At 45.5% G+C, this 14,773-nt stretch overlaps 2 protein-coding genes across 5 annotated transcripts in view; both read left to right on the top strand.

Annotated features, from left to right (window-relative positions):
* Positions 1-342, top strand: part of LOC113956318 (cystine/glutamate transporter-like) — a 15,551-nt gene extending 15,209 nt beyond the window's left edge. For both annotated transcript variants that reach the window (XM_027662727.1, XM_027662737.1), the window contains exon 13: positions 232-342. In XM_027662727.1, the coding sequence (XP_027518528.1) occupies positions 232-296 (65 nt within the window). In that variant the 3' untranslated portion in view covers positions 297-342. The remainder of the gene's footprint in view (positions 1-231) is intronic.
* Positions 343-732: 390 nt separating this feature from the next.
* On the top strand, positions 733-14,358 carry LOC113956326 (poly [ADP-ribose] polymerase 12-like). Of its 3 annotated transcripts, XM_027662748.1 has the most exons (11): positions 733-3,528; positions 3,608-3,784; positions 5,354-5,396; positions 6,733-6,923; positions 7,577-7,712; positions 8,192-8,312; positions 9,352-9,442; positions 10,686-10,758; positions 11,471-11,601; positions 13,423-13,574; positions 14,017-14,358. In XM_027662748.1, exons 5-11 carry the CDS (start codon positions 7,653-7,655, stop codon positions 14,295-14,297), a joined length of 909 nt encoding a protein of 302 aa, XP_027518549.1. In that variant the 5' UTR covers positions 733-3,528; positions 3,608-3,784; positions 5,354-5,396; positions 6,733-6,923; positions 7,577-7,652; the 3' UTR covers positions 14,298-14,358. The 3 variants fall into 3 exon arrangements, with proteins under 3 accessions (XP_027518549.1, XP_027518567.1, XP_027518558.1); XM_027662766.1 differs by lacking the exons at positions 733-3,528; positions 3,608-3,784; positions 5,354-5,396; positions 6,733-6,923; positions 7,577-7,712 and adding an exon at positions 8,413-8,459 and having other exon boundaries at positions 8,210-8,312; XM_027662757.1 differs by lacking the exons at positions 733-3,528; positions 3,608-3,784; positions 5,354-5,396; ... (1 more) ...; positions 7,577-7,712; positions 8,192-8,312 and adding an exon at positions 8,320-8,459.
* The last annotated feature ends 415 nt before the right edge of the window (positions 14,359-14,773 follow it).

The raw sequence follows: 14,773 nt of genomic DNA on the forward strand, positions 1-14,773 counted from the left end.
GCTGAAAGGCTGGGGGGAGGACTGGTAGGAGAAGACTGTGCTGCCTGAGGTCTGTCTGCTTGGGGAAGAGGCCAGGGCGGTTAAGGCACAGATGTGGCCCTGTAAATGAAATACATGTCTGCTCCATGCAGTGTCTAGTACAGATTTCCTTTGCATGTAGCTCTTATTTTCAGCCATATATCAGGATTTCCTCTGGACTAAGCTTCCTTCCTTTTTTTCCCACCCTTTCAGATTATCTTACACACAAGCTACAGTTACTGCTGGAAGTTGTCCAACAAGAAATCAAGACTTATTGAGAAAACTATCAGAACTCACAGGAGAAAATAAAATCTACTTACTCCATTTCTGACACCTTTGATCCTTCCAAAACCAGGCCATGCTTTTATTCTTTTAGTGACTGCAAATGAGGATGAACCTGGGCCAAAACCTTGATGCAAGTGTTCCCAAGCTTGCCAGTTGGGATTGGGATGCACGTATCACATCTGCTTCTGCCCTTTTCTTTTTTCAGAAGAAAAATCTGGCTCTCTGAAATGAACTTGCTTTGTCTACAGTGTCTTTGAAATCAAGATCCTAATTTTGCAGCCTAGCCCGGTCCTAAATAAAACTGTGTGTGTATACACACACAATATTTTATTTTCCTTACTTGGCAAATAGAGGAAGGGAGCATGTTGCAGTACATAGAATCCAATATACGGAAGCCAAACCCAGGTTTCAAACTGAAGTGCTATAGTATCTGTGCTATGAGCAAGTATTATGAAGGCAAAGGGGTGGGGAGAGCAGATTAGAGAAAAGGGAGATGAATTGGAAAGGAGGAGGCAGGGGAATAAAATTTCATTCACCAGATAGTAGAGATTGAGATTAATGATATATTTTAAAACCATTTCAAATTCAAATATTAACAAAGTAAGGTCAGAATGTTTTATTTTGATTATTCTATAAGCAGAATAAGTTTTTTAGCTTTGAAATAATCTTTTAGCTTTGAATTTTATTTTTCTGAAATGACATTTTAAAATGTACAAACATATTTAACAAAACCAGCTGAATATCAGCTGGAATCCGAAGGAATAGATCCTGATCCCTTCCTCAACTTCCCAGCCCCACTGCTCTCCAGCGAATGACTTGCTGATTCAATACGTAAATGCTCATTTGAACTAATGGCATAGGAGAGGTTTCCATTATTGGATTACTTTGGTTTACATTATTAATGTGGCAACGTTATGTCCAGATAAAACAGCAATTAGCTATTTCCAATCACGTAATAGTTAATCGTTTCCTAAAAGGTGGGAAGTAGCACGCTGGGACTCCTCTAATGACTGCTGGAGAGAGCAACAGCAGAACACAGAGCATTTTTAATCTTTTGTATCCAGCATTTGTGTATTACAATAAAAACAAAATACCATTTACAAATCCGATGTCATCTACTGGAACTTGTAAAATTTTGGAACTAAGTAAGGTGGGTGGTTTTTTTTCAAAGGAATTGAGAGTTATTCTTGTTATGACTGCTTCCTGTTCCTGTGCTGAATTAAGCTGGGACAGCAGCAGTGTGGTTGGTAGGGCTCATTTCCCCACTTCCCCCACTCCAATTTAATTTACAAGCTGCTGGACATCGTCCAACAGGAAATCCAGTCTTATTGAGAAAACCATTGAGAAAACCTACAGGAGAAGATACTGGCTTTAAATGATAGTGTGGTTTCAAATGAGATCTAGAAATGTTTCCAGGAACCCAGACAAGAGTTGGTCCCTCCTCATGCCAGGCTTTGCTGAAGCTGAACCTTTTGGCACACCTTTCCACAGCAGCCCACGGACAGGACCCCGTGTCGGTGGTTGGGGAACCAACCTGCAGAAGACCTTGCAGAACCAGGTGAGCCTGGTCACCCCAACATTTCCCGAGCCCACCTGCTTAGGTGCTGATTTGGGGGATTTTCCACAGCTTGAGGTAGAAGCATGAGGTGCTGCCAGCCTGGTCCCATGCTGCAAGACCCCTGTGAGCAGAGCGTGTCCATGCTGTAGCACCAGTACTCCCACATCAAACCCTGGAGCAGTCTGAAACTGCAACAGAGCTGCTGTGTGTCTGCAGACAGGCACAGAGAAAGGGTGAAATGTCCCTTCTTTGTCTGTTTCCTCTAAAGAGAAAAAGTGAACAAGAATTGAAATTCCTGGGAGGAAACTAAGAAACCCCACCTGGAGGACCGTGGGGTTTTTTTATACAGGATAAATCGTTTGACATATGCAGGGAAACCACACTTGGGTGCCTCTGCTGACTGTGCAGGAATATGATCTTGCAGGGCTATATATATGATGTCTGCTCCAAGACCTGTCAGATACTGGAAATACAGACAGATATAGTACTGTGGCTGCACTGACAGTGAGAAATCTGAGGTTCAACAGCTCCATGGAGGACATTGCAATTAAAAGGGATAAAAACAATAAAAAAAAAGATGCTCAGAAGGTATCGGTTTACAGTGAGCTCTAGTCTCCAGTTTGTGGAGAGTTGTTTGCTTTTAGAGAGGATGGGTATGCTGCTCCCAGCAAAGCTGTGTAAACATTTTCTACCAAGCCAGAATGTTTGTCCTAGAGCTATCTCATGCATACTGAAGTTCTTAGCTTCAGTTCAGAAGCGTATTTTACTAGAGAATTCACATAAGCAAAAATGAAACTCTAGGACCTGATCCTATAAATCTCATCAGTCAAAGGGAAGCATAAAAGCATAAAAGTTATGCTACTAGGGAGATGAAAGCCAGATACTACATAGCAGGTCAAAAGCCAGACAAGACAGGCCAGATGCGGAAGAAAGTAAGTTCAGCTTCATAATCACATTTGTGGCGTTATGTTTTGAATTTTTTTTTTAATACTATGTCTATAAAATGCACTCAGAGTGCACCCTTTCCAGAAACTCAAACAGAGATTTGTGTGTTTCAGCCGCTACTGATCTAGTGTGACTGGATCATTGTGAAATAAAAATGTTCGGGGTAATCCAACTGAATGCAATTTGTGTAACAAAAAAAAATTAAAGTAATGTTTACATCTGAAAAAGTTTGCATAGTCAAGACTACTTGACCTGCTGTTAAGTTTTATGCTTCAGTGCTTTGTTGGGAAACACTGTCAGCATTTTAGACTGCAAGGCTTGGGGTCAGACTGGAAAGCTCCTAACCCTTCTCTGATTTCCATGGGGAAGAGCAGAGCTGAGGATCAGACTTCAAGGTACAGGAATGCAAACACTTGGGACTGTGCACAGCTCAGAGGGCTGACTGAGCCTGCCTCACAGGGCTCTGTGCTTGGCACACACTGGTTTGTGTGGCTCCATGCAGTGCTGAATACTGCAACCCTGCCAGCAGTGTGATAACCAACCTGGGGAGAGCATGTTGAGTGATGTACCCACTTTCTGCACTGAGGTTTGGGGTTCACTTTGCAAGGTATCACCAGCTTTTGGCTTTCAAAGAATGATGTTCAGCAGAAGCTACTCCTTGATGAAAGGAGAAGGTCCCGAATATCCCCGGCCACTAGAAAGCTGGGAGGAATCGGCTTCAGGTAAGTGCCGGTGTGCAAAGAAGGGGAACCAAGCAGTAGGAATAAATCATGCTGCTTCGTAATGATGCTGATTTTGCAGATGTATCTGCCAGAAACGTCTGCTGTGCCTGGCTGGGTGTGCTCACGCCTGGCAGACGCGCATGCGTATGTCGCAATAACCAGAAGGAAATGTTACTCAGCTCCGTTTTCCTGAGGGTCCGTGGCACAGAGGTATCCATGCTGTCCCACGGAGAGAGGCTTCGACAGAGACAGCAAGGTACAGATGTGCTGTTGGGAGTTCACAAGGAGTTCCCACAGGCCAGTTGTACTTTATTTTTGAAGGTCTTACTGCACCTGGGGCACCTTTCCTATGCAGAGCAGGGGTTCAACAGGCTCATCCAACCTGTCGGGCACAAGGTTGATGCCCCCAGGTTCCAAGGGTGGTAGCTGGGCAGCCTGCCAGGGAGGTGGCACATGCCAGGCTGTTACACCTTTCCTGGGGTTGCTGCTGAGCAGGGAGGGTCAGAGACACAGGAAGTTGGGGATTTCTTGGCTTGGCTTTAAGGTCTGTTAGAGTTAGTAGTACTGTAAGCCATGTTTATATTTCATTAATTTGTCTTTTCTCCTTGTGTGAGAGAAAAGGTAGCATGAGGCTGCTTTTTATGTTTGAAATTCCCTCTGTATCAAGTTATTCCTGTAGAGATATAAAAAAAATTTACAGATGCACAAGATCCAATAGAGAAATTTTCAGCAAAAGGTGAAGGACACTACCTGTCCTTCCAGCAAAGTATTTGTTTGCTTTTTAAGTGTTTCACCTTTGTTTATTTTTAGTTGGGGTTAGTTGGTGAGTGGAAAATCCCTGTAAGGAGCAGAAAGTGGAAAGTGAAAGCAAGGCATAACTGGACATTTTTGAAGGCTCATGTGATTAGGGCGGACTGGGAGCCCTGGATCTTGGCAGGGGAGCCAGCAGGGTTTAGCATCTGCCTATGGAGTGGGGATAGAGTAAAGAGGGGGGGAGGCAGCAGTGGAGAAAAGCTGCTTGGAAGTATCATTACACCCCACTTGTCTACTTTCCTCTCCATTTCCCCCATTCCCCTCAAATCCCACATTTCAAATCCACAAACTTCAAATTCTTCAGCCAGTGCTAGCAGCAGCAGCATTGTGCTGTGCAGAGGGGAGAAAAGGGACGGCCACATCCAAAGAAACCTCCTGCTGGATCTCTTGAATCTCCTGCAGTGGGACTGATCTCCTGCAATGGTTGAGAAGATGAGTTTGGAGCATTTTCTAGGAACAGACCTGGCTGCTGTTACTGAGCAGAAAGAGCGACTGTGGTCTGAAGGCAGCACTGGAACAAGCGACATCTGCAAAGGAGACTTGAGTCTTTCCTTGCTCTTTCTTCTGGCAGTCCAGGGACTGCCAAGCCTTTGTTGTGTGGACCTTTGCACTGTAAATAGCTCTGTGAGGGAGCTCCTCCTATAACCATTTCCTCTCACTAGCCTGCTCCAAATTCCCATGATCCCTGCCGAAGTATGAAGGACGTCAGAGCCGGATACATGATCATTTCCAGTTTCTGTTTCCGTATTGAGTTCAAATTCTTCAGGGAGCTCAGAGCAGACCCTTGCCACAGACCCTTGCAAGCTCCACAGCTGGCAGGGGGGCAGCTCTCAGCTATGGGTATGTGATCCACAATAGTTAATGTTGCAGGGACAGTGAAGTGGTGAAGTAAGTGTTGTCTAGGTTCAAAACTGGGACACTGAATGGAGGCTGAAGCACAGCAGCAAGCAAAGTAAAATCCTCTGAATCGGAATTATTCGTGGCTACCTCTTTCAGCTTCTTCTCTTTGTAGGTGCTGTGTCTCTAGGGTAGAGTGCAGAGCAGAGACTTTGCTGGTAAGTAATGACATCCCCCGCTCCAAGGAATTTGACCTTGTCTGGCTGTCGGACACCCGGCTAGCTCTCACTCTTCATCCTCAAAAGGAGAGAGAAAATAAGATGGAAAAGTTCATGAATTGAGATAAAGACAAGAAGATCACTCCCCGTCTTCTCAGATTCAACTTCACTCCTTTGTTCATGACTTTTCTACCTCCCCCTGCCCCTACCCCCACCTCCCCACCCTCCCCCCCACAATACAGCAGGGAAGGGAAATGGATGTTGTCCTCGGTAACTCAGTGAGAGTTGCCCTCTGTACCTCCATCATGCTCAAAAATTTCCCATGCTCCAGAACGATTCATTTCCCATGGGCTGCAGTCCTTCAGGATAAGCCTGCTCTAGCAAGGGTTCCTCTCCATGGACTGCAGCTTCCTTGAGGGCCTGCCCACATGCTGCAGCATGGGGTTCTCCATGGGCTGCAATGTGGATATCTGTACCACCATGGTCCTCCACAGGTTGCGGGGAGGCAGCCTGCCTCACCATGGCCTTCTCTAAGGGCTGCAATGGAATCTCTTCTCCAGCACCTGGACCATGTCTTCCCCTCCTTCTTCACTGACCTGGGAGTCTACAGGGTTTTTTCTCTCACATTTTTCCTTACTCCTCACTGCTCAGCAGCTTTCTCAGAGGCGCCACCAGCTTGGCTGATGAGCTCAGCTGTGTCCCGCAGTGGGTCTATTGAGCTGGCTGTGTCTGGTGTGGGGCACCCCAGGGGCTTTGCTCACAGAGGCCATCCCTTCAGCCAACCACTGCCAGGACCTGAGCATCAGCAGGACATGGTACAGTACCTGTGAGCAGCAGCTTTGTTTTCCTGAACATTGAAGGAGGGATGATGCTATCAGTGCCTTCTGAAAGCACTCTGACTTCTGCAGCTGATCACACACTGCTCAGAAGCCTATTAGCCAGGTGGCATCACTGGCCTTCATGCAACAAGCTGAGTTTATTGTGTCAAGTGTATTTCCTTACAATGTGTATTTTAGAAAGATATATTGTAGAGAAAAACAGTGATACAGGTCCAAGACAGAGAGGTCAGGGTTATTTCTGTGGTGCTTACCATGCCACTGTCACGGGTTTACTTTTTCTAAGAAATCCAAACGGGAATTTTCCTTTGCCTTGCTGCATGTGGGGGAAGGATATTGAATGGGGAGGACAGCTCTCTGCCTTGGGTGATTAACTACACAAAGGAGCTGGCTGGCAGAACTACATTCTAGGCTAATGGCCCTTCCAAATCTTCAGGGAGGGGGATGGAGTATTTTCTCCTCTCCTTACAAACAGGGAGCATTTCACTTTTTGCCTTAAGGGAGGCAAGGTGTGTGTGTATGTTGGAAAAACTTTGAGGCCGTTTTGCTCTCGACCTGGTCATCTGGCTGCTCTCCTCAGCTTGCCTGCGCGCTGCCCCTGCCTCCAGCCCGAATCTGCTCAGAATTCATCGGAGAGTTTGTGCTCGTCGGGGAAACGGAGGAGTCCCGACCGCAGCCAGCCGCAGACAAAGTGAGTTTCGTGGGAAAGAAACCGCCCTTCTTTCCCCTTGTCCCCTTCCCCTCCTTGGAGCTGGGAAATCTCCATTGCGGCTTCTCCTGCCATCCGGGACCCCCGCGGTGACCGCCAGAGCCCAACAGCGCCCCCTCCTGACCGCCACAGAGCACTGCAGGCTCTGCTCCTCCAGTGATCCAGCAGCGCTCCTGCCAACCATGATCAGAACCGCGCTAGGGGACAGAGAAGTATCAGCCTGTTTGCTTTTTGAAGGGGACTTTTGGGTACAGGGCTATTGCTTAGTTGTTTTTGTGTTCTGTTACTGTTTTCGCCAATATACATATCCTTTAATAAAGGGTTGTTATTTCTTCCTTTTTCCGTGCTTCCTCAGTTGGAGCCTCTTAAATTTGGATTTACAATTGCTGAGAGAGAGGAGTTTGGTCTACCTCATAACTTGTCCTCCTTAGCAAAACACTCCAGTCTCTTTAAACTGAGACAGCCACATAAATGTATAAACAGCAGTAGCTTGGTTCTGGGGCAAACCTGCACTTCCCAGCTGAAGGGGGTCTCCTTTTTTAGAAATGATTAGATTTCTGATCAGACCAGGGATATTGCATATTTTGACAGCTTTGGAAGATCCTACTTGAATCTGGATTTCTCTTTCAATGTAGGGCAGAGCAAGCAGCCAAGTACTGATCAGCTCTTCTGCACCTGTGTTGTCTCTGGATTCATCTGTCTCTTCCTGAAATGGAGTACTCCTGGTATTGGCTTGATGATTCTGAGCAGTGGATTGAGTATGGGAAAGAGGTGAGATCCATCTGCTGTTGATGCCAAAAGCTTTTGTTAAACCATCTTTGGACAGTTATTTAGGGCACGTTGTTCTGCAGCTGGTGTGTTCTACACGCACCGCTGGGTGCCCTTGCAGTGCTGCTCCGATGCTCGGGTGGAATTGTCTTATTAATTGTCCCTCAAAGCAGGACTGGAACTCTGCAAAAGCTTTTAAAGAACTGGCTTTGAAAGCGTGTGCATTTTCCAGAGTTGACAGACATCTTTTGGCTGAAGCTGACCACACAGGCTGAAGGCTGCCTTGTTGCTGTTGTTACAAGCAACTGTTCTCTGTGGGGTACCCCTCTGTCACTGCAGAACAAAATGCTTTAAACCTTAGAGAGGTACTTCAGAGCAGCATCACATAATAGGGGCCTGGGGAAACACTGGTACTTCCCCACAGTGACTCCTAAACCAAAGGGTGGTTTCTAACAGGTATAATTTCATTTTTCTTTCTACAGCATCCAGATCACTGCTCTGCCAGTGTAACATCTGCATTTCTGGAAAATGAATATCTAGCTGACAAGAACGCTGTTATTTTTTTCTCGGCTGGTTCTCAGCACTATAAGATAAACTTTGCAGGTGAAGTATATCCTTGTTTTAAGTCTGTTACACAGTGCAGCTGGCTCGAAGGTATCTTCCATGCAGAGCTTTCACCCTATGTCTGCATCTCTTTGAACAGGTCTTTTTCCTCCTGCAAATTTTCTCCAATGCTACAGAACTTAAGCAGTATGTACATTTCTCTGCAGTTCTGAGATGCCTTGCTCAAGCTTCTACACTTGGGCATCTGTAGTCAAAAAAGCATCTCTGACAATATTGTATATTCAGAAGAAGGGTCGAGAGTAAATGCTTCATGGCACCTGGATTGTTTATTTGGGTTTATACAACTAAAGAGAAGGAACGAGAAACCAGAAAAAAAACCAAAACAAAAGATTTAAAAGTCAAGTGGTGGAGAAGTGAGACCATAGTGGATATCTTGCAAGCTAATTACGGGGAGAGAAAGCACAGAGTGCAGCTAACGAAAACTTAGGGCTGGTTGCATAGAGGGAGAAACGGGAAAATGAGAAATGCTTTTCTGTTTCTAATTTATTTACCCATCTTAAAACTCCTGTTAGCTTTCCAAACTTTAAATCTGTTTCCTGGCATGAATCAAAAGTGGTGTTTAAAGGAGGAAACAATGGGTAATTAGCCATGTCACACAGCGTGTGCTCTGTGATATTGTTACAGGACCAAGAAGAGAGGGCAGACTTTCCTCTTAGCACCACATAACAACCTTGTGCTGCCAGGAAAGCCAGGTTTATGGCCCCCATTGTATTGAAAACTCTTCCCTGCTGCAGGCCTACCATCAGACCTAATTTTCTCTGTCTGGCAGCCTGGGTGCAAATACATATGCAGGTGCAGTTGGTGATTGGTTGCCTTTGAGTTTCACAACCTGTGCTCGCTGATCTCCAAGTAGGAGCAGTGCAAGTGGGAACGGTAATGAAGTCTGGACTGGGGCGGGTGGGATAGAGAGAGCACCACAATGCAATATTCAGGGCTACCCCCTCTTTTATTTTTACTTAACATATAAGAGTGTGTTCCTGGACAATGAATTTTTGAGTTATTGTGTTTTTCTTTGAAGACATGGTCCAAACAAATTTGCTCTTTAAAACACAAAGAAATGTTATTCGACTGCCAAAACATCTGTTACCTGAAGGTGGACAAGACAGAAGGTAATATATATGCATTATTTAACAATGTCTCTATAGGACAACACCTTTCTGCTAAAAAGTTCCTCCTACCTGTCTAAAATGCAATTTTAGATTTCTTAAATTCATTTTTAGATGACTCGTTTAATGGTAAATTTTGTATCTACAGTATTTGTAAATTATGCAACACTTCTGTGAAGCACTCTGGGGAGATGTTTGGTGGCAGTGTCTGGCAGCTGTGAGAGACCACTAGAGTGGATTTGTTCTCTGTGAGAGGCAAGGCTATGTAAGGCTGACCCAACAGTGCCAGGAATTTTTACTCCTTGATTTATGCCTCAAAGCTAATAAATAAACTGTGCAGAGATTAGGAGCAAGAGACTGCCAATCCCAAGAGCTGTGGAACATATGGATACCATTCCCTGGAGAGCTGAGGATATATTGAAACACAAATTCAGGCAAATCCCCCTAAATTAAATGAACTAGAGGCACTTACTTGAGGCGTCCTATCTCATGGCTTTTTGTGAAGGAAGTTCAGCTTAACAGAATTGGAGCACATCTGCTGTAAATGTCAGTTGTGCTACTGATTTATTTTAAAAAGAGCTGCCTTTGCTTCAGAAACTCACCGATAGAAAGTACGTGTGAAACTGAGCGTTCAATTTAAGGGCTGGTTCAACCAAAGGGGGGGTTAATTAAAAAAAACCGTGAACCAAAATGAACTATAGATCCTGAATGGATGATGATGCTCCTATTACCTGGGTTAAAAACCTGGGTGCCAGGAAGGCATAGTGCTGGAAGTTGTTGAGCACTGACTGGTGCAGTAGTGCCTGCAGGGAACAGCTGTGCATCCATGGGCTCCTGGCTGGCTTGGTCCTGGGGACGGGTACCACTGGCCACCCATCTGGCCAGTGAATCAGAGAAGAATGGCCACATGGAAGGAGAGGGCTCATGCTCTGGTTTCCTTGAGATGTTCAGATAGCACACGTGGAGGGCTGCCTGGAGCAGTTGGATAAACCAGCGAGCTAGGAACCTGTTACTTCTCATTTGAAGCTCTTCTACCAGTATCTTGACCTGCCAAGGGATGCATCAGTGCTGCTAGGATGTGTGTGGAAATCTAAACCGGGGAAAGGGATAATAGTTCTGAGAAAAGTAAAACAAAAATAAAAATCCAGGGATACCTGAATGCTGCTGTAGAGCCCGTGGTTGGATTCTTCAGAAGGGGGTTTTGGTCAGAAGTATTGACTAAATTGCTCCTCTTTCTCTTCTGCAGCCAAAACATGACTCTATCTTCTGTCTATCCTCCACAATGGGACCAGTCTGCACTACCTGACATTGGGTTCAAGGTAGGTCTTTCCAGCTCTCCAGTGGGTAGGATGAATTGTGTCCTATACTGATTTTCCTGAGAACATGAGTCAAGGCAGTTGAGATGTTCCCAGCTTTTAAACATGTCTTATAAAAATAAGCAACTATGATGTGAAACAAGACTGACAGTTTCACAGTCAGAATAGATGGGTGTTTCCTGGGAAGCTCTCTGAGAAACCCCTATGATACCACGCAGGATAAGAAAGGCTCTTTTGGCCATTACTGGTCTGACGTGTCCTTTGCACTGTCCCAAGGCACCTCGTCGTCTGATAAACTGGAGGAATTGCATCTTAAGGGGGTATTGTAATATTTCCCCTGTTGATTTGAGGCAAAATGTTATTTGCTGTGGTAAAACAACAGCTTAGCCCTGTAGGGAAGGAGCTAGGGTGTCAGATTAAGGCAAGACTTTCCACTCTTCTCCAGCCTGAATACTGCTGTGCATTTCAACTTCAGGTTACTCTGAACTCAAAATAATCTGGATGCAGAGGTGTGTCCACCAAAGGAAGCTCATATGGGATTGCATTGATTTCCCTCAGTGTCTGGGCTTCCTCATGGGGAGAGGATGGTTAACAGGAAAAACAGAAGGAGCTTGTGATTTTTATGTAGATGTGAGGAGGTTGATGAGTCCTTTGGGAGGACTGGGAGTTGTTACTGTCAGTAATACCCTATTTTTGGCGTTTTTAAAATTTTCAGTTGATACAGCTCAGCTTTGATTCCCACGAATATGGAAAAATCAAAAGGCTGTTTGAAAAGACGATGAAAGATTATTGCATCAACCAACTTCAGAGGATCCAGAACCCAACACTTTGGGAACTTTTTCAGTGGTTTGTATCTATTTTTTTTCATTTTCCTTGTGGTATCAGAAGACCAACATTTCCTAATCTATTGTCCTCCATAGCCCACCTTAGGAGTTGCTAAATCCAGTGGCTCAGCAGAGGTGAGGCTGCCATGTACCTGTGTTCCCGGGTCTGGTTGGTAGTGAGGTTCAGCACATGCTCCCAGTAGGGGCATGTGCATACACAGAAAATATTTGAATACACACAGAGAAATCAACACAGGCAGCACAGCACTCCTGCAGTCATAAACAGCACCAATGCTGTTTACGAATTGCTATCCCTTCCTCTGGCTGAACAGAAATGAGTGTCAAAATGAACGTCAGTATAAAAGTCTGTTAATGGAATACATATACATTGATGGATCCCTCTAGGAGCTGGTCTTAGCCTACTCATCTGCTGGCCCCTGGGTCCTCTCATCTCCAGTTATGTTTTGCATAGACACATACACATGCAAATGGGTCTTGGTAGATTTCACAGTGTCTTCAGCGATTGGCCTGGACCTCCCAGTCCCACTCATAAGCAAGCTCAGACCTTCTGGTCTCTCCAGCATCTGGCCTAGACTTATGACTGCTCCAAAACCTGACTCCTGGGCCAGCTCCCCTCCTTACTGGCTGTCCAACCTTACACTGGCTGGTGGTCACACACTGGCACACGTACCCTCGTTTGCTGCAGTTGCTGGGGCTGTGGATATATGGCTCCTGTGACCCTAGGTCCTACTCCAGTTGCCACACCCAGACCTGCACACACATGCATGCCCCCAGGCTGGAGACTCCATCACCAATGTAAGAGTTAGAAATTGGAGTTTAATGAGAAGATAGGGCAGACTGTACTGATCAGGCACTGGATGTGGCCAGACCAGCCTACTAACCAGGAAGTGGCCTGTTTTTACACAACCAACCCTTTTTACCCCCTTATCCATCTATTTTCCTGTTTATCTTTCTCAGGCCATCCTGATCTCACCCTTCTCCCACCTACAGTTCCTCTTGTTAAACATCGCATTGTAAGTCCTGTGCAATCCCCAAATGCACTTCCCCTCTGTCCCATAACAAGTCCCATACTCTCATGGGCAGTACCCTCTTTATGTCTGTGAGCTGATCTGGGCCTGTTCCATTGTTCATGGTGCCAAGTGTCTCCCTGATCTCTGGGATTGAGGCTCCCCTGGGGCTGAGGCTCCCCTGGGGCAGCCCTTCAAGGAGACTGGGGCTCCTCTCTGTGATTGGGGTTGCCTCTGTGCTCTTTTGTGTGTGTAGAAATGAGCCTTTTATCACATAACCTAACAGGGTTGTGTGTGATTCTTGCTAGTGTTATTAAAAAAATAAATTCTTTTCCTTCATCATAACTGAGCTCAAGTTTATTCCTTTGGTTTTAGTTTCTTCCATGCAGGAGTTTAAAAAAAAAAAGGGAGGGACTTTTTTTGTGATAAAGGTGGGGCAGAGATTATACAATCTTCACTGTGGGTTCATACAGCTCAGTTTTATAATCATATTTATGCATTCAGGATTTATATAACATGAGAACTGACCAATTTCCAGTCAAGAGATGTTTGTCTCTTTACTCTCTCATGTGGTATGAAGTTGTGGGTGACACAGTCCATAGTGATGCTGAGAACTTTTTGTTTTGCTGGCACGAGCCAGCTGTGCAGCAGGGTACCAACAGAAGTGCAAAGCAGGCAGTAACCCCACTGAGAGTGGTTTGTGTCACTGTTTCTCCATGACCCAAAAGTAGGAGGAGCTGAGTTGGGAAGTTGTCCTCATGTGAACCAGGATAACAAGTCATTCTTTTTTTTCTTTTTTTTTTTTTGGTCTCTAGGCAAAAAGAGAAGATGAAGAAGGTCAGTAAATCAAAAAGGGTGGATGAGCGGCTCCTGTTCCATGGGACAAATCCATCCCACGTGGCTGCCATCTGTGAGCAGAACTTTGACTGGAGGCTCTGTGGGACCCATGGGACAATGTATGGAAAAGGTACAAGTGCAAAAGTGTGGGTGTAGGGGCTGTAGCAGCATGAGCTGCAGACCCTGGCCAGGCTGGTATGTGGGTGTGAGGTGACTGACTGTCCCTGAACCCTGCACTCCTGCCATTAGGGCACTCTCCCCTGCCTCCATCTGCATTGCTGCAGACAGCATCCACAGCAATCCCATTCCAGGAGGGACTAAAAGCACCTCTCTTTGCTTCAGGTACCTGCAGTTCTGCAAAGCTCTTGGGCAGGTGGGACTGGGAGGTTGATGGCAAAATATGACTAGAGTTTGTTGATGCTTTAAAATAAGCCAACGTGTGTTGCCATCTCGGCAAGAATGTGTGTAGGGCTACCTGGAGTTGTTGAATCACTGGCTGCCAAAGTGCTGACTGCAGGTGCTTGTTCCTCAGCTGCTGTATTGTCTTACCTGTGCCTTTTTCTGGTCCCTAGGAAGCTACTTTGCCCGAGATGCCAGCTATTCTCACCAGTACTGTTCTGCTCGCAGTGGTCGCTACACCATGTTTGTAGCTCAAGTTCTCGTTGGAGACTTTGTTCAGGGAAACTCTGAATACTGTCGCCCTCCAGCCCGAGCCAACAATTCAAACAGACTTTATGACAGCTGTGTGGATGACCCGATAGACCCTTCCATCTTTGTCATCTTTGAGAAGCAACAAATTTACCCTGCCTATATCTTGGAGTACAGCGTTGAGACCCAGTGTGTCGTCCTGTAATGAATGGTGGAATGTCCTTTGAATTCACACTGAATAAATTACTCTTTATTAATACTTTTTTTAATCTTTGTTCAACTTTAGTAGTAGCTTTGGAATACTTCATAATGTGGTTAACAAATATCATTCCCTTGATGGTTTGAGGGGATAGTTTTCTTGGTAGGGGCTATTCTTTTTCCAGCGTAAAGCGCTAAACTTCAGCATTCACTCTAGCCTGGAATAGGGATGAGATTGGCTTGCATACCCTGATGCAGTGACACCTACTGCTGCTGAAACCAGCACCACTGAGTGTACAATTAACTGATACGATCACTTAGGGTTGATTCCTGCCTATGATGGTACTGATGTGCCGAAGGGAGACTGGGCAAGGAATGTGGAAGAAGGAAAAGTGAAAGTACCTACGTCGTGGTGCACAAGAGAGGAATCATGGCCTGTCTTCTCAGCAAATGGTAGGAAGCTCCTGCATTCTGGAGGCTTTG

The sequence above is a fragment of the Corapipo altera genome, unplaced genomic scaffold (assembly GCF_003945725.1).
Source record: "Corapipo altera isolate COAL_440 unplaced genomic scaffold, ASM394572v1 1, whole genome shotgun sequence".
Classification (NCBI taxonomy): Eukaryota; Metazoa; Chordata; class Aves; order Passeriformes; family Pipridae; genus Corapipo; species Corapipo altera.